Source organism: Siniperca chuatsi, linkage group LG3 (genome assembly GCF_020085105.1).
Source record: "Siniperca chuatsi isolate FFG_IHB_CAS linkage group LG3, ASM2008510v1, whole genome shotgun sequence".
Taxonomy (NCBI): domain Eukaryota; kingdom Metazoa; phylum Chordata; class Actinopteri; order Centrarchiformes; family Sinipercidae; genus Siniperca; species Siniperca chuatsi.
Window position 1 is genome coordinate 14,119,684 of NC_058044.1, and position 19,166 is coordinate 14,138,849.

Consider the following 19,166-nt stretch of genomic DNA (forward strand, 5'->3'; position numbering starts at 1 on the left):
TTCACAAGTACAGAGCGCTTCAACGACATATCTTCCTGACTTTGACAGCAAATATTTTAAATTCTTTTCTAAAAATAACTTATAGCGTGTTAATATTCTGCATTTTACTCAGAATTCAAATACCGTCTTCTTTAAACAAAAGGAAGTGTGTGTGTGTGCGTGTGTGTGAGTGATTAGTTGTACAAATTGGACTTAGTGGTTAATTTGGCTCAGCATGTATCAGAAAATACTTTAAGTCTATCAGGATTAAAAACAGGATGTGAGCTTTAATGTTACAAAAACACAGTCTAGTCGAGTAATGAAATTGTGTTCACGCCTATTTTGGTTTTGTCTCTGGAGGCTGCCAAGAGACCGACCACATCTGACATGAAGTAACACACCTTTAAAGTGCGAGAGCAATGTGGGCACTGCAAGGCTGTTTAAAAGCTAATGGAGTTTCCTGAAGGGACCAGCTCGAAGTTAGCGAACACAGGCTTAAGATTTTCTTACTCATACTCCACTGTGGCACACAGGCAGCGCTAACTATCAAGGGATTTGATTTTCGGTTTGAAGAGCAAGATGAAGTTTTTTCTTCTGATGATTTTCTACTTGATCAGTTCCCCTGTAGCTGTAAGTACAAACAAAAATAATACTTATTGCTATTGTTTTTATGACTTATAAATGAGTTTCAGCTAATATGAAAAACAAACCAGCATTTTATTTTATTTAATGTCTTTTGCAGAAATGCCATCATGATCGTAGCAGTGATTCAGACAGTGATGAGGTAAGACTGAATTCTCATCACTATAGCAGTGAGTCTGACAGTGATGAGGTAAGGATTAAATCAACCCTAGCATTTATCAACTATAATAAGAGTAAAGCAAAACAACTTTGATTTTAAAAAATATTTATTGTGTTTATTTTGTCTTGTTGCAGAGAGGCAATTGGTACCCGGGCTTTCGGCCCAAGCCTATTCCTCCCTGGCCTTCCTTCCCTTTCTGGCCTCTGTTTCCTGGTCTGTGGCCGAAGCCACCACCCGTTCCTGCCCCTCCTCCACCGCCACCTCCACCTCCACCTCCACCTCCAGCACCAAAACCAAACCCAACCCCAACCCCAACCCCAACCCCAAAACCAACCCCAACCCAGACCACAGCTGTTCGAACCCCGCGAGGAGACAACAGATGAACTGTGCTGATCTGAGAGCAGGAATGGCAGATTGAATTACTTTACTTTCATTCTCCAACAACTGCTCAGTGATAAGGAAATGTATGCAGTGTGGGTTTTTTGCACTTATATATGTTGGTAGTATTTTATCATGTTGAAGTCATGTTTGAACCAGATTGACTTTTACAACTTGACTATAGCTAACATAACACATTGAATTTCAGTGATAAATAACACTAGTAGCAGTAAAAACACTAACCTGCTGGAATACAATAATAACTCCTTACAAGTGGTGAGAAATTACCTGATCTCTACAGCATCCCTGACCACAAATAGGAATAAAGCACAAATATAACACAAAGTACAGCAGACCTAATTCTCTTTAGATGTCAGGAGAGTCTGCAAGAGCTCCAGACTGGGCCCAGACCCTTGTGGGGCCCTAATCAGGACCTGGTACACTTAACCTGGTAAAACAATACTTGTTTGGTACAGTATGATTCATAATAACTGAAATATAAAAAGAAACAGAAATGGCAATAGCAATGAAAATAAAAGCCATAGGAAATGAGACCTTAAAGCCCCTAAACCCAAAATGTGCAACAGTGAGCTGGCAGAAATACAACACCTCCCTCTGACTTCAGAGCTGATTGCCACAGAGATGACTCACACATCAGCTGTGAGAGAACATGTGAGTTGATCATCCATAGTGTGTCCCTGTCAGACGAGGCCAGATGCTGGTGCAGACACCCTGACCTTGGAAACTCATCAAAGATTTGTTAACCTTTGGGTGTGGATGAAGTCTTCCAAACACATTATCATCCTGATCACATTCCTCCAGGTCAACCCACATTCCTACAACCAAACAGCCAATTAAAGAGATCATCAGTTTGTTCCCTGGCATTGAATTACTCACAAATGATTTCTACACTGTTTTTCCACTTTGATCTTTGGTTACTTTGGAGCAGCACAACAAGCTGTATGTTTACAGTCAATCTATAATTTTGTAAAGAGAACAAAAACAGAGCTAAAAGAGAGTGAATATTGGACTTACATTCATCAGGTGGCCAGAAACGTGATTCCAAATAAATGATAATGTTGCTCGTGAACGGCTGGTTGTGTAAATAAGCAACTGTTCGCTAACAAGTTCACTATATCAACTTAAAAGGTGATGATATGTCAATGTTGTGTTCACAATTTGTCTTTGCTGTTATTGCAAAAGTCTCATAAAACTGTGACATTACTTTGAACAATATACTATATGCTATGAGCCTCCATGTTGCTCTTTAAGACACATTTGTCATTATTATTAATACATGTGTCATGTCAGGCAAGTGAATATTTTACACCTTTGCACAGTTTTAAGATAAAACAATGAGCATTGTCTTTGGGCTATTACTGTATTGCAAGAAACACTATGAGCTTATGTGTAGGTAATGTGTATTGCTATAAATTACTAACTGGAAAGAACCAGTTCATGATTTTGTTTAATATGTAACAGAGCTGAATTATTTTTTCTGGAGAAGTAGTTCCAACTCGTAATTTTAACCATGAAAAATGTCATAAATGTCAACATTTGCACAGTTGCATTACTGACTAATTGTGACAACAGTTTAATTCACTTGAGAAAATACCAACAATGATTAGTTTGCTCGTTTGCTCACTTGGATCCCGTTAGCTGCTGCATCACAGCAGCAACAATATTCCACATAAACATTTAACATGGTCACAGTGCAAAATAATGACACAACTCGTAACAACTCACAATTACATAACATACAGATGGTAAGGCACGCAATGAGGTCAACAGTAAACACCTTAAAATGAAATGATATAAAAGTATGACATAGCCTGTTGAAAGATACATCACTGGAAAACATACAGAAACAAGTGCTGAAAAAAATGTATGAAAACATCAGCGTTAAGTATAGTAAACATTAAAGCCCTAACCATCAATTACTTAATTATAATTACACTTGTTATTATTACATTATTAGTATATGTTTAATTATTATTATGATTGTATGTGTAATGACAATTAAATATCACGGCTATTATTGTTAGGATTATTATTATCATAATTTCTATTGTTATAGTGAGTTTTGTTATCATAATAATTGTCCATTAAAACAGGTAATTAATACAGTTATCTATTTGTACATCTACATTTTATTCCATACTGTCACTGGGTGATTTTGAATATCACGTAATATATAACAAATCTTTTCAATTCAATACCTTGATGTCAATAATGTGGCAATATGAGTCAAAGACAAAAATCTCAAGTAACATGAAAGTGACAGTGAAGAAGGTAGATGGAGATTTGTCTTTTATACTGTAGTCTGTAAAGTGTATATATACTTAAATATTAGCTGCATAACAGGTGGCTTGTTCATCATTCAAAACAATCAATCAACTAGTGGGAACTAGAATCCACCTTTTTCTCTGAAATACAGGGTATTTGATGGCATTGTAGAAATTAATACATGCAACCAGCAGAGCAAACAAACAATGATTTTAATTGCTTGACATGGCGGCACGAGGGTTACAAAAAAAATGTTTGTTTAGCTTTGTAATCCATTGTTGCATTGCAAAACATATGAGGTGCTCTCATGTCATCTTTGATTGGTGGGAAGAGACTATATATGCCAGACTGGAAATTGGTTCTGCACTAAATCACAGTGTTGTTTGTGTACAACAACTGTAAGAGCCAAACATTCAGAAAGGTAAAAACACATTCTACATGTAGTAACAATACAAACATGGCCAAGATAGGATCTTTGCATTCATCTGCAACAGTAATTTGCAGTGATTTTACATGTGACAAATTGGTTTGTTTCTCTTTTTTTTTTTTTAGATGCAGGCATTTGGAGTAAAGATTGTTGCTCTGGTTGTGGTCATGATGCTGGTCTCCAGCTCTTTGGTAAGCCTTAAACTTTCTGTACTCATTTTACAAAATTACAAAATGTACGAGGACACACTCTGGAAGTCTAACTGTTTGCTTTGAGTACCATTTTACTCAAATGTTTTGCTTAATTTTAAAGGCTAGTCCTACCCATGTGATTGAGAAGCGCTCAAGTGAGGAGGTCAGTATTTAGTTTGGATGTAATTTTATTAATTTGAACTGCCATTTTTTAACCAGCTATAGAAGGGAGAACTAGAGATGAAATGATGAAATGAAAATATATTAGAAAAAAGTTCTTGTATACCTTCTTGTTTCTTTTTTCCTACAGAAACGCCGCACTACCAAAACCAACAACCTATCCTTGGCCCAGCTTACTGAGCTGCTCCAGATCCTGAAGCTCATCAAGGACTTGTCTCAACAGCTTGCAAAACCATGATGTTACCATGCTCTGAATAAATAACTTACTGGTTTAATGCAAATGAAAGCAATAAAGAACCCTTAAAATGCACTTAATTTCCTCATGGTCTTTATTTTCTGATGGTCTAAGATAGTCTGTATATCCGGTTGTACAAAAAATACTCTTATAAATAAGTGGGCGAAACATAAAATATACTGTGGTGCAGTTTTAGGCTGACATGGGGACAAACCTTTTTGAATATTGTTATACAAGAATAAAGAAGCTGCATGAAGGAAACAATACCGCCACCAAGCAGCAATTAAAGTTGGCTGCTAGTACACCAGGGTTCAAGCACAGACACGAATTGCCATAGCAACTCCACTGCAGGAAATAAATATATTTCACAAATGTGCAATGCCACAGTAACGACTCAGGTTTGTGTTTGACCCGATGAGATTCATCCTGGAAATTCAACGAGTAGAAAAACTCATATAAAAAAGCAACCAACAGGTCATGTTGGATATGTTATCCCCCAGACGTGTTTGATTCTGTTGGATTTCATGGATCACATCTGCACTACTTATAAAAGTCAGATGCACTTTATTTTAGTTCAAAGTGAAAATCCATAAAAATCTTGGCATCACAGTAATGACAGAATTTCTCTCCTGCGTGTAAATGAAATCTTTTGCGTTGCCAAGTTGCTCTTCAAAACTGTGTCAGCAGCTGTTTATGGTAGAACTGGGTTTCCTCCGGTGATGCATCTTCACCTCGATTTTGTACCAGGGATGAAAACCACCATTTGAATTGTTATGGCTTGTTTTAACAAAGGAACACTAAAAACAAAGTGGCAGTTTCCTCTGTGATCTTATCTCAGCTGAAGCTGCACATGGTTCCCTGTTTGTCATGTGAGTTAATAAGTCATTTCCTCATAGAGAGACACGTTTTATATTACCAGGAGCAAGAGTGGTTCCTTTGCAATAAATGCAAAAAGACGTGGGTAGTGGCATGAACAGATGAGCCCATAATAGGTGAACAGAAAAGGAAAATCTACACAAAGTCAAATTTTACCAACACAATGGAGAAAGACGGAAAGGCAACATGCACACTGTTTGATTGGGAAGTGATCTCTAGAAAATACAAAAACAACATGCTAAAAAAATATTTAAAATAATTAGCAATTAAAATGTTTTGAACAATGATTATAACCTCTTAAGCACAGATTTTCCCTGAAGTTTTTCTTGACCAAGCTGTAAAGCTACAAAATATCTTTTCCCCACTTATTTTTAACACCCAGTGTTATTCAATGCTGCGCAATCACACTAAATGGAAAATTGTAGATGTATCTGGGCAATTTTGTACAAATGTAATGTGATTTAACATATGTTGGGGTTTTCACAATAATTAAAATTCTAGTTCAGTTAGTTTTCTGCAAAGCTTGGCTGTGTATCATGATTGTAAAGATAATAAAATTCCTAGATCATATTGCAGACATTGTGTGACTCATGCATTACTAAACATGTAGTGTGTCAGGAAACTACAAATCATAAAACCTGCTGCCAAGATGATCTTTTTATGAGCTGCTTGTCAACTGTGTGTTGATCCAATTTTTTCCTGATTCATTTTGCTTTTTCTCCCTGAAGGAAAACTTATCTGTTTTATGATGTATATTCTGAAGAGGCTATGCTTTCATTGTGATTTTCTTTCCCAGTTGAAAATCAAAAACTAAAATGTTATTATGAATTAAAAATGTTGCTATATGGTGTTTTCACTCCCTTGATCTACTATACACCTTCTATGATATGCTGTGATGCCATATTCACATACTTGCAGAAAAACAGCTTTTGCTCTGCCATTATTGTATGTGGTGTGTTGTGCTGTGTGTGTGTGTGTGTGTGTGTGTGTGTGTGAAATCTGTTGAACTTTGACCCAAGGTTAGTGCTTGTGAATGCAATTTAAGATGGAGGACAAATTAGTGTTTCAAAATGTAGCTGTACAAAAACAAATCATGATCATGTTGATACTAAAATGACAACGGGCAAAATATCAGTCTTCAGATTCAGTTACAAGGTTTGTTACAAAGCACTGTTTGATTGTGTCTAACTACGGTCAGCTTGTAGCCTGTAGGTCTTTGAAAAAGTCATTTCAGATAGAACAGATTATGAAACTAGCAAATAGTTAGAAACTAATGTTACGTTTTTTGCAAAAAACACAGAGCACGATGACAGAACCAGTGTGAAGCATGGAGCCTTCCATCCCAGAAAATAGTTAGAATGATGTTGAGCTCTTATTCTCACAAATTCTCCCATTTGAACTTTCCCTTTTCTGCTTTTATATATCAACGTTTTAATATCAGTGTTGGTCTTCACATGTTTGCCCATCGTCATGTGGAAATAAACAATTTTTAAATCTCTAGATTTCTGGATGACACTTGCAACAGGTCGTAACATTGAATGACTGCTGTAGAGGAAATAAAAGATGTCCACCATGAGTAAACAAGGTGATCACAGTATTTAGAAAGGATTGAGCAAGTGTTTTGCAGGTGGAAATATAGCTCTAGGCAACAGATATTACTGTTTCACAAGTACAGAGCGCTTCAACGACATATCTTCCCTGACTTTGACAGCAAATATTTTAAATTCTTTTCTAAAAATAACTTATAGCGTGTTAATATTCTGCATTTTACTCAGAATTCAAATACCGTCTTCTTTAAACAAAAGGAAGTGTGTGTGTGTGCGTGTGTGTGAGTGATTAGTTGTACAAATTGGACTTAGTGGTTAATTTGGCTCAGCATGTATCAGAAAATACTTTAAGTCTATCAGGATTAAAAACAGGATGTGAGCTTTAATGTTACAAAAACACAGTCTAGTCGAGTAATGAAATTGTGTTCACGCCTATTTTGGTTTTGTCTCTGGAGGCTGCCAAGAGACCGACCACATCTGACATGAAGTAACACACCTTTAAAGTGCGAGAGCAATGTGGGCACTGCAAGGCTGTTTAAAAGCTAATGGAGTTTCCTGAAGGGACCAGCTCGAAGTTAGCGAACACAGGCTTAAGATTTTCTTACTCATACTCCACTGTGGCACACAGGCAGCGCTAACTATCAAGGGATTTGATTTTCGGTTTGAAGAGCAAGATGAAGTTTTTTCTTCTGATGATTTTCTACTTGATCAGTTCCCCTGTAGCTGTAAGTACAAACAAAAATAATACTTATTGCTATTGTTTTTATGACTTATAAATGAGTTTCAGCTAATATGAAAAACAAACCAGCATTTTATTTAATGTCTTTTGCAGAAATGCCATCATGATCGTAGCAGTGATTCAGACAGTGATGAGGTAAGACTGAATTCTCATCACTATAGCAGTGAGTCTGACAGTGATGAGGTAAGGATTAAATCAACCCTAGCATTTATCAACTATAATAAGAGTAAAGCAAAACAACTTTGATTTTAAAAAATATTTATTGTGTTTATTTTGTCTTGTTGCAGAGAGGCAATTGGTACCCGGGCTTTCGGCCCAAGCCTATTCCTCCCTGGCCTTCCTTCCCTTTCTGGCCTCTGTTTCCTGGTCTGTGGCCGAAGCCACCACCCGTTCCTGCCCCTCCTCCACCGCCACCTCCACCTCCACCTCCACCTCCACCTCCAGCACCAAAACCAAACCCAACCCCAAAACCAACTCCAACCCCAAAGCCAACTCCAACCCCCAAACCAACCACAACCCCAATCCCAACCACAACCCCAAAACCAACCACAACCCCAATCCCAACCACAACCCCAAAACCAACCACAACCCCAATCCCAACCACAACCCCAAAACCAACCACAACCCCAATCCCAACCACAACCCCAAAACCAACTCCAACCCCAATCCCAACCACAACCCCAAAACCAACCCCAATCCCAACCACAACACCAAAACAAACCACAACCCCAATCCCAACCACAACCCCAAAACCAACCACAACCCCAAAACCAACCCCAATCCCAACCACAACACCAAAACAAACCACAACCCCAATCCCAACCACAACCCCAAAACCAATCCCAACCACAAAACCAACCACAACCCCAAAACCAACCACAGTTGCTGAGACCCCGCGAGGAGACAACAGATGAACTGTGCTGATCTGAGAGCAGGAATGGCAGATTGAATTACTTTACTTTCATTCTCCAACAACTGCTCATTGATAAGGAAATGTATGCAGTGTGGGTTTTTTGCACTTATATATGTTGGTAGTATTTTATCATGTTGAAGTCACGATTGAACCAGATTTTATTGACTTTTACAAAAATCTAAATGTATTGTATGCATGTTCACATTTCAGTATTGGTTCTGCAACCTGTACATTCTCATGTACTTTTCTTTTGACTCCTTTCATGTTTATCACTTTTCATATAATTTTAATCAGCATAATGTGTTGTTCAACTTTTTTTAGTGCCACAGTCCTTATAAAAGCCTTAAGAATGTAGTGATTTATTGTGATTTGGAAAATGTACAATTGAGACAGGCACTTCGTCAGGGTGTAATTATGAGATTTGTTTGAGGTTGGTCTCAGGACGCCAGTGGAGACACCTGTGGGAGGATGCTGACGACACGCCAGTATAATATCCACTCAGCGGGCATGCACATCACCATCCCTGGATCAACACAGCTTAAGAAGGGGATGAGTTTTGAGCCTTTAATACCTGACTCTTTGCTTCATCAGTGCAGTCTGTCACACTGTACTTTTATCATGACTCAGCCTCTTGAACAATTTTCCCATTCATTGCACTGCACTGCTAACTATTTGCTGCATTTATTCACAGAAACTTTGTCAAAAATATGTACACCTGCATTAACATTTTTACAAATATACACCTGTATCTCGATGTACAACTCAATCACAGTTCTTTTATGTGTTATGTTTTTCCCAACACAGCGGGTTTTGCACAGCTACTCATTATGAATGTACTCTTATTTCCAAGTTTGTTTGTCAATTTAACCTGCAAACTTTGTTAAATAATGTAAACCAGCCAAACAACAGGCACAGGTTGGTGTAAATCAATTCTTTTGAATCGTGCACTGAATGACTTTTGCATGTATTTGTATTTGATCTGGGTTTTGAAGAATAAAATTCTATTTGAAACAAGATACATGCCGAGGTAGCATTTTTGTGGTGACATTTTTTTTAATCCATGGGTGTAGTGTCATCGTCTGTCTGTCTGTCTGTCTGTCTGTCTGCAGGTCTGTTGCTTTATTTTATTTTTTTTTTTACATACTCCTATGAACCCAAAATGACTCAAACATGGCAGAAATGTCATGTGTCGAGCACCTTGCTGTAAAAAAAATATCATGAGAACAAATAATGATCTGGAGTTCATACTGATGCTCTGTGGATGTTACATTCCATCACACTTACAATAATTATCATATAAGCCTGTTTTGTGTTGTTCGTGCTAAACTAACTTTTCTTGTCACAGCACTTATGATGTTTAGCAGTAAACAAATCACTTATGTCATCTCTCTACTATAAACCCTTTGTTGGCTCAGTAAGTGGTGTTGCTAAAACATTAGAGATGTTTTATATATCAATGAGAGGGGCATTTTGTGACATTTCTTGGCAAATCTGGCAAGTATGTAGCTTACACTGAGCTAGTTTTAATGTGGTACCACTTACTTGCAAAGCTGAAGTACTTAAACTCATTATATATATTTGTTGAAAGTAAAAGTAAACTTCTGACAGACATACTGTATATCCAGATTCTTAGTATTTTTTAATAATTTTAATGTATATGTATTGTATATTAAGATGAGACTTTATTGATCATCAGAGAGGATATTCGCATGTTACAGCAGAACAAGAAATAGTCCGAAGAGGTAGGAAACCTTTTTAAGATAATAAATACAACAAAATAAGAAAATTAGGCAAATTACATTCAAAAGCTATATACTATATTATATGCATTACAGTATATCCCAGGCCATATACTGTATGTGACATGACTTGAGCAGTGGAAGCTGTGCAAATATACAGTATATGTGCAGAAATAACGAGTAATCCCAATATTCTAATTCAGCACTGTACAATATCAAGTAACAGTGATTCAGATTTCTGCCATTTGCCAAAGGTATAATAGCCAGGTAGATTTTTCTACAAAGTCAAGCATCATAGCTAAGAATAATACTGAGTGTGCATCTGTCTATTACTGGTTACCTGTCCAGGGTGTCACCTTTCTTCACAGTGCATGCTGGGATGGGCTCCAGAAACATCTGTAAAACTGCAAAAGACAATATGGGTAAAGAAAATGCAGGGAGTTTAAGGAAAATGAAGTATTTTCTAATGTATATGACACATTTGAACAACTATTGTATTCAATGTCTAGCTGATTTCTGAGTGAAAAACATTTAAAAACCAAAACTGTTAAGATATTTACATAATGAATCGACACCATGGCTGGATATATTTTAAGGTTCAGAGTATCCTGCTCTTTTCTACCCACAACACTGAAACCTCCAGCTGTTACAGTGTGCACAGCTATTCTTGAATGAAATTTAGAGCCTTGACTGACACGTTGTTTTTTTTTCTTTTTGCCTTCAGCTTTAGTCTGCCCCCTTGTGCACTTGTGTACACTTGCAACCTCTGACTGGATCCAGCTGAAAAGACGTACAGCAAATGTTCAAACACACCACTAAGTGACAAGGCCATGGGTTTACCTTATCTTCTGTGTCTGGGTTTCAGATAAATGTGTAGCATCGTGCAAGTGTATACTGTAACTGTAATTTATATTTTCTAAATTTCTGCCCCAAGTGCTTTTTAAATGGCCATTTGTGGGTTTAGCAGCTTTAGTAATATTAAAATGTATTATTATTAATTAAAAGTTGTCTAATGTACACCTGGTAGATGCACTGGAAAAGTAAATCATGTAAAAGAACATTTTAAATTCCCACGATGTTCCCAAGATGTTTACACCAGTGCCACAGACTGCAATCAGATCAGCCAGTGGGTTCCCTTTTGATTGGTTGTTTCAACTTATGGCTCTAATATAAAGATGTCGTTTCATATTGTGAATCTGATGCCTGACTAAGGTCCATGACTTAAACATTATACCCGAGTTTCTACCATTTCCTTATTCATCTTTTTTTTCTGTTTTGTTGCACATTACACATATTTGGTTTGACCATAATTACAACAGAGAGACACTGACACATCAGCTTCACCCACAGGTGCTCTGAGTAACAGGAAAACCGCCAAGACCTGGGTTCTTATGTGTTTGTTTATTCATTTCTGTAGACATTACAGCATTATAATTGAAGGAAAACAGGCAGTTTAGGGTACTCAGTGGATTTTATTTGGTTGCCACCTCATTCTTTGATTCACACACCAGAAGATTAGGTTGAATTTGTTTTTTTCTGTTGTGTCTGTCATGTCTGTTCTGTCATTGGTTGTTTCACTCTGTGAGCAGTGCATAAGTCAATGCCCCCTCTCACAGTGTTTCATTGAATTTACTCTAAGTGACCCAAGTGGACATTCCTTTCAGCTTTCATTGCTCTTGTGGAAACCAATTCTAAACCATATTAATTTTTTTCTTTGTTTTTGGAAATGTTTATCTTAATCCTATTGTCCTGTTTTACCATCATGGTATCTACAGTACCAGTAAGTATGGGCTCATTTATTGACTATATTTTAAAAACAATATTTGAAATACTATTTTCTATGTTTATGAGTTTAACACTTATTTGTCAACATTAAGTTTGACTCACATTATGTAAAATCTGCTGTGATAATGATCATTTTGAGATTTTCCTTTTATATTTCCAGGTCCGTCCTAATGTCCTTCCTCCCCTTCTTTCACAAGGAAGAGCCACTCAAATTCAGACAGTTCAATCTGTTGAAGCCACAAACCAGAAACCTGACTCTCAGACTCCAGCCCCGCTTTCCCCTATTGTGGAGCAACCACAGCCTGGGGTCCCCCAGCAACCGGGTCCCCAGGGTGGCCCCCAGTTCCTGTCTCCCACACAACACTACACCTGGTTTCCACTAGGGGGCAGTCCAATGATCATTCCAATGCAGCCGGGCGTCCACGGATCTCAGCCTGCTTACCAGCCGACACTCCCACAGCAACCTCTGGTGGGACCATCAGGAGAAAATTTACAGCAAACAAAACAATACATTTAACTCTATTTTAAAGTTATTTTCAATTGTATTGTCTTTTATTTTCTTACAGCAATAACATAAATCCCAGAGACACTGTTCAGTGAATCAGAATGCAACTAATTTCGAGTTTGTCTTGTTGCTGTATTTTTCAGCTGTTCCCTCCTTATAGATACTTTCCTCTTTTGTCATCACCCTATAGGAATCAACCGGTAAGATATTGTTAAGAAATACACTGTTTTCTGAGACAGATCTTTCCATGCACTGCAAACAGTACTGCATGTACATGCTGTTCTGTGCTGTAGATGCAAAAATATTTTCCAACCACAAACCAGCTTGTAAGATTTCACCTGGGGGGTTTTCACCATACTTCTACAGTGCTGTCATCATGTACTGTATAGGATAACTGAAACAGCCATGACAGACAGTGTTGAGGAAATAAAGACATCTGTACTTTGCTGTAATCTGTCACTTGATTTATGACTCTGAGATGGAAACTTAGATACTGTTTTGCCTTGAATATATTTTTCTGCCACAAGTGATATTGGGATACTTTGCATCTAATTGTTTGATGTTTGGAGTATGAGAGGGTCAGAATTGCAGTTTTGTCTGGTCTCAGTGCAGAGGTTGTCGACAAATATTATAAAAGTGTAAATGTCATTTTTCTCTCCCTCAGTATCCCCCATATGGATTCGAATTGATTCTTGAATCACCTCTTCCACAAACTCCAGCAAATCAACCTCCGAACAATCCATTGTTACCTGCAGAGACACCTTTAGGAGCTGTTCCTTCAGGAAATGCACTTCAGCCAATGCCGCAACAACAGGTGTCACTAACTTTATTAACTTGAATAGGATTGCAGTGTTCATATAGTAAAAAAGATAACATTTTCTAAATTGCATTATACTCAGACTGTCTAATTTTCATCCACAGAATCCCCAAATTGTATACATGCTCCAGCAACACATGGTAAATGCAAAATACACTCTAAAAACTTAGATATAATCATGATTTATGCTCAGTCTGGTTTCATAATTTTCTTTCTGAGTATTTTTTATTGGACATTTGCTGTCATTCCTTACTAGAACTCTCCACTTGGCAGTCTAAGCTCAGAGGAACTTGAGGTAACAGCCAAGATTTTTATCTGCCTCTCAGCTTGTTCAAACAATCTGCTCAGTGAACTCAGTGATCCTATTGATGATCCAATAGCAATAGTTCCCCCTCCTTCGCCTCCTACAGTATCTTTCCTCTCTTCTCTGTTTCAGATGGCAGCTAAAATGGGCCAGCTGGGTGTGTACCTGTCCACTGTGCTCGCAAACTCACCTGCAGCAGCCGTTCAGCCTGTGAACCAGGCTGCTGGGCTTGCAAACCCAGAACAGCAAGGCATTGTGCCAACTGTGATGACTTCATCAGCCGGATTCCCACAGACACCAGGACTGGCCAGCTCTGGGCCGCGGCCGAACACTAACGGGGTCCCTGTAGGTTTGCAGAGACCAGTGGAGGAGGAGGCAGCCACTGTCCAAACACCTGCTCAACCCAAACTCCAACCCACACAGGGAAACCTTGTCTGAGACTGCAGCCACCAGCAGAGAAAACTCATAACATACGGAGAGAAACAACTAAACATGTTATTGATGAACTCCATAGACTAACAATGTGTCAATGAAGTTTCTCATGCATTACATTTTAGCTTAGCAATTTACTAACTGTGAACATTTTGTTTCATTTATTACCATTATTGTTTTTTTTCTTTTTATAAATAATATCAAATAAAAATGAAGTCAGATTAAACCCGAATTGTTTCATCTTCTCAAATAACGTGAATACATTGCTTGTTTTAGTTTAAATATATTCGTATCTTAAACCTGCATTACATGATTGCCCACTTGGGAGCACTGAAAACAAGCTGTGAACACAATTTTGACATATTATCACATTTTAAGTTATGGTCAACGTGTCACACATCCAGCAGACACAGTTAACATTCATTTGGAGTCATGTTTGTGTCCACCTGATCAATAAAATTCCGATATTCACTCTCCTTTTAGCTCTGTTTTTGGTCTCCTTCAACTCCTGAGGGAAATATCTGGCTCTTTAGCTGCAAAATGCAGTCTTCTGTCTGTCTGTTGTTTGGTGCTGAGCAGATTGTACACAGTGGGTTTTTAGAGATATCAAGCTGAAAACAGCTGCCTGCTGTGGCTGAAAACGAGGTTGACGACAGTCCAGAGACTGAACCAAAACAGTAACGTTAAACGTTAGCTGTAAAACCAAACAAATGAGCTGAAATATGCTAAAACTTTCTGTAGATGAACTGTTCAATTGAGTGATTCTCTGAGGGTTCATCACTACACACAATGCAACACCAGCATTGTAAATATAACTATTAATTATAGCAGTTTTAATATATTCACTTTCATGTGCATGTGTTCTGAAATTGGCACTGTGACTTTCTTTGTTGCACCTGCTTTTCTCAGCAAGACGTCATGATCATGTTCATACAGTGGGACACATTTAAAACTACCCTACCGCAGTCTTTGCTATAAACACAGGGCACATGTCAAGAAAACACACATTGTCCTTTATTGGTCTTTAAATTTTAATTGGGTTTCATAAAGTTAGAGTTGTTCTCACAAATACTGTATGTGTGAACCTGAAGTAACTTCTCCTGTTTAGGAATTACAATCTAACTCAACTCAAATGTCTTTAATGGTGCTTACTAAGTGTTTTTGTGCCAAGAAACACCATAATGTAATAGGTTGTCTCATGCTGAGACCTTTTCTTCACAGTTGAGAGTGGCCCAAGTGCAGCACTTAATTGTCCCCACAGGCTCACATACAAGTGACTGTTTGAGTATTGTGTTTTCAATCTGTCACCAATTTACTGTTCCACAAAAGCCATTAGATCAGTCTATATTCAACAAAAGGTGAATGAGTTTGAGTTGAAATTAGAAAGCCTTAACAGGCCTCAAACATGCAGAAATGGTAAAACTGTAAGATAATCATAATATTCATCATCCAGTCATCATCAGATATAAGGTATACAAGAGGTCTGTGATAAGATGTGATATTTTAGAATGGCCACCTAAATAAAAAATTACTTATAATAATAGGGTAAGATATTACAGCTACAGTATAGTGTCAGTTTCAAAAGCTTCACTTATTAAATTTGACTCCTATTCATGTGCAACCCTGTTGCCCTTTTTGGGTGTAAAAGATGTTGCAAGGGGGTACCTGATAAAACACATCAGTGAGGGATCAAATGTGATTAATGTGTGCTCCAAGCCAAATATGTATCATGAGATTTTGCACAGAGATATAGCTGCCAATTTTGTAATCATAAAAATGAAAATTCTTGGCTTATCACCAATACCTGTCATAGGTTTGCTCGTCCTTTGTTCTGTCAGCAAATAAATAGGAGTAAATCTCTCTCCAGTGCTCACACCCCTCCTCAACAATCCTTCAGTGCTCCTGTGCTGCCAGAAAGGAAAGGTAATGTAAACAACCAATACCATATGACGTTGATTCAAAGGGCATTTTAAAATAATGATCTATTTAAATGTTGTTTCAAATGATTCAGTGAATATTGTCAAGTCTAATAACTCGAAAAAATCTATTTGACAGCTTCATTCAACATGAAATTCATCCTGCTTGCTGCCTGCATCCTTGGGATGTCTCTCTGTGCCCCTGTAAGGAAAACACCTTCTATTTCTAAAAAATATCTTCTTCTTATTTCTCTCTCATGTATATTTTAGCTCTGTAAATATTTGACTAAAAAAAACTTACCTCAAGGTCCGTGTAGCTGTTTTGGAGCTTTCAATCATATCACATAATCTTTATCAGCATATGGAGTTGTAGATGGTCAAACTTCCACTTTTTCTGAGCACTTTAAGGAACTTCTTGCGCATGTTGGTTATTGACAATGTTGTCAGTGAATAATATTTACCAATAAAAGTTATTATTGATTTTACACTCACCTGGACTGCTTTGATTCTGCTATATTTTCTCTTCTTTACAGCCTCAGATGTTCATGGAGTTTGACATCCATCATGCTCCGGCTCAGGTACAGTAAGACGCAGCTCAGATCAACTGGTGTGTGACATTACACACAAAAACCACAGTAAAAGACACATTTTCAAACATCACCGAACAAGTTAAGCACACAGGTCTGCCATTATCTGTTCACCACTGATGGTAATGTCTCTATAGCTGAGCCTGTTGATGACTCTTTTACTTGTGGTTTGCTGCTTTTTCTCATGATCTACACTCATCTAAAGGTTCATATGATCTTCGCAGGCAGCCCAGGCTATTCCTGCTGGAGCCCCAGTTGGAACTCTGGAAGTTGTAAGAGCTCATTTATATTGTTTACACCCTTTTTTTATGAATTTGATCCAATAATCACTCTTTTGTGTGATAATCTTGACTGTTTTCATTTCCAGCTGCTCCCGGTTGATGCTCAGAGTCAGCCTGTTGGAGGACCTGTGAGTGACACAGTACAGCTTGATTTGTGTGTGCATGTAGTACTTTTGCAGACGCTCAATCCAAAGAATTTAAGATCCAATGAAAGCTTACACTACCATCTGAATGAAAGATAATTAACAGTATATACAGTCCAACAAAAGGCAGTTTCAGAGACCACAGAGTAGAGGTAGATTATACCTGAGCTACTATAGTTTTGAGTGCATGTGTGTGCCTGCATGTGTTTTCACTGAAAGGTCCGTGGCTTCATCAAGCAGGAGATCCCTCAGCCAAACGGTAGAGAGACCAAAGAGGTGGTAAGTGCCTGCAGGTTTTTCATTTCTCTGACTGAAGTTGTGTGAGATTTTATTGAATTAAAGATCTTATCTCTTTCTCATCGCTCCAGTTCTACCCCTTCGGTTTCGACCTGCCAGATCCTGCCGCTGCTGCCCCTGTTGCTCCTGCTGATCCTGTTGCTCCTGCAGCTCCAGCTGCTCCTGCTGCTCCTGCTGCTCCGGCTGCCCCTGTTGTACCTATTATTGCTGCTAGTGCCCCTGTAAGAATGACTATGGATTTGCATTATTAGCCATTTAAGTTTATTGAAGAATCAGTAAGACTTAATCAATGTCAGCTGTGGCCATATAAATGCTTTGATTGATTTTGATGTACAATAATAGCTTCAAATGATGGCAGCAGGTAGGAAACTGAATTGAACTGAAGTGGTGATGAGGGCAACAGGTGCATTCTAATAAATAGGTATTGTGTGAGAGAAACAACTTTCAACTCAAGTCTTCCAACTATTTCTGCTGAGGTGCTGAGAAACAGTGACTCATCAGCAGAGATGTGAGAGACGATCCTCACTCCTGATTGGCTCATCAGAAGCATCTGTCATTTCAGGCTGCCATACCCAGCGGAGACGATGATGATGATGACGATGACTAAAAAATCAGAGTCAGCAGGATGTGCACACATTTGTGCATGAACAGGTACACATGCACACAAAATACACTTTCACATATTTATAAGGCATATAGTGTATTGTATTACTGCATAATTCAGACAAAATAATTTAAGAAACAAAATCTGAGGATCATATATTCTCTTTCTGGGTGACTGAGTGTCATGTGTAAGATGTGTTTGCCTCCCTTCCCACTTTAGGTGACTAATGCATTTAGACCAGCAGCCTACCCCGGTGAAACATGACCAGCCAACACTGTTGCTCCTAAAGTATGAAAAATATGGTGCTATGCCTTTGAAAAGAAGATGGTGCTGTGAATTTTTAGGGAAAAAAATGGCGCTCTGCAGATTGTGCTACATATGCTTTTCTATGAAATAACAAGAAAAAAGTGCTGTCTCTTAATAAAAAATCATGCTATGCAATGAAATATGAGTGTCTTTGGAGTCACTACATGTTGTTGTTTCCTAAATCAAATTTGCTATAACTATGCTTCATAATGAATAAAAAGAACTAATCCATTCTCTTCTGGTTCTTTGCGTCAAATAACTATAAACAGTATATTGAATATTGCTCTAATAAAACGAACCTACATGCTCAGTCTCTATACTACTACTATTATACAATTCTGTAATGATTTTGACTAATTCGCTACAAGTTGAAAAGTTACAACTAAAAAGGCAGGAAGACAATTACATTTAAAGATTATTCAAGCTAATATAAGTTTTACTCTACTTTCAGATAGTTTAAATGTGCATTTCTAATTCTATCTTCTGTGTACATTCAGTACTTTTATCCTCAGTTGCCTGGACAGACTTGTCTCTGTGAAGTTGTTCTGCTCTGCTGTTGACATAATTTGGAAACACAATTAACATGCGAGCAACTAGAAAATAAACAATATTACATTTACATACGTAATATACATAATATTGCAGTTTCAGATATTCTTGCCACAGTGCTGCAGTTGCACAGAACCAATGAAACTGTAATGATGTCAGAATGAGGAGCAAGCAGAGTGAAGGTGTCCACTGCTCTAGACAGTGTAATCAAACAGTCTGCTATTACACAGAAAGTGGATTTAACCACTGGTCATTTAGTAAAGCTGAAGACTAGACACCTGTACTGTAACTACTCATTGGGGAACATCACTCCCATCCACTGTGATTGGCTCTCAGGTGAGCTGGCAC

General features: G+C 37.9%; 4 protein-coding genes and 1 long non-coding RNA gene across 7 annotated transcripts; all 5 read left to right on the forward strand.

Moving 5' to 3' along the window:
• The first annotated feature begins 379 nt into the window (after positions 1 to 379).
• si:dkey-22i16.7 (leucine-rich repeat extensin-like protein 6) lies at positions 380 to 2,219 on the forward strand. Of its 2 annotated transcripts, none has more exons than XM_044189241.1 (3): positions 380 to 609; positions 722 to 811; positions 916 to 2,219. In XM_044189241.1, the coding sequence occupies exons 1-3, from the start codon at positions 559 to 561 to the stop codon at positions 1,162 to 1,164; spliced, it is 390 nt and encodes a 129-aa protein (XP_044045176.1). In that variant the 5' UTR covers positions 380 to 558; the 3' UTR covers positions 1,165 to 2,219. The 2 variants fall into 2 exon arrangements, with proteins under 2 accessions (XP_044045176.1, XP_044045177.1); XM_044189242.1 differs by having other exon boundaries at positions 722 to 763.
• Positions 2,220 to 3,805: 1,586 nt separating this feature from the next.
• On the forward strand, positions 3,806 to 4,553 carry LOC122873020. The gene is made up of 4 exons (XR_006377347.1): positions 3,806 to 3,866; positions 3,998 to 4,063; positions 4,185 to 4,226; positions 4,374 to 4,553. It is a non-coding gene; the product is annotated as an uncharacterized LOC122873020 (long non-coding RNA).
• Positions 4,554 to 7,400: 2,847 nt separating this feature from the next.
• On the forward strand, positions 7,401 to 8,554 carry LOC122874099 (anti-sigma-I factor RsgI2-like). The gene is made up of 3 exons (XM_044191678.1): positions 7,401 to 7,626; positions 7,734 to 7,775; positions 7,928 to 8,554. Exons 1-3 carry the CDS (start codon positions 7,576 to 7,578, stop codon positions 8,552 to 8,554), a joined length of 720 nt encoding a protein of 239 aa, XP_044047613.1. The 5' UTR covers positions 7,401 to 7,575.
• A 3,376-nt stretch (positions 8,555 to 11,930) lies between these two features.
• LOC122873001 (MAGE-like protein 2) lies at positions 11,931 to 14,534 on the forward strand. 2 transcript variants are annotated; one of them, XM_044189214.1, is made up of 7 exons: positions 11,931 to 12,072; positions 12,238 to 12,546; positions 12,726 to 12,782; positions 13,247 to 13,396; positions 13,504 to 13,539; positions 13,656 to 13,694; positions 13,836 to 14,534. In XM_044189214.1, the coding sequence occupies exons 1-7, from the start codon at positions 12,019 to 12,021 to the stop codon at positions 14,139 to 14,141; spliced, it is 951 nt and encodes a 316-aa protein (XP_044045149.1). In that variant the 5' UTR covers positions 11,931 to 12,018; the 3' UTR covers positions 14,142 to 14,534. The 2 variants fall into 2 exon arrangements, with proteins under 2 accessions (XP_044045149.1, XP_044045150.1); XM_044189215.1 differs by having other exon boundaries at positions 11,941 to 12,072; positions 12,275 to 12,546.
• Positions 14,535 to 15,954: 1,420 nt separating this feature from the next.
• On the forward strand, positions 15,955 to 18,501 carry scpp7 (secretory calcium-binding phosphoprotein 7). Its single transcript, XM_044189240.1, has 9 exons — positions 15,955 to 16,058; positions 16,191 to 16,255; positions 16,585 to 16,629; positions 16,863 to 16,910; positions 17,006 to 17,047; positions 17,282 to 17,341; positions 17,431 to 17,580; positions 17,922 to 18,010; positions 18,183 to 18,501. The coding sequence occupies exons 2-8, from the start codon at positions 16,202 to 16,204 to the stop codon at positions 17,964 to 17,966; spliced, it is 444 nt and encodes a 147-aa protein (XP_044045175.1). The 5' UTR covers positions 15,955 to 16,058; positions 16,191 to 16,201; the 3' UTR covers positions 17,967 to 18,010; positions 18,183 to 18,501.
• Positions 18,502 to 19,166: the final 665 nt, after the last annotated feature.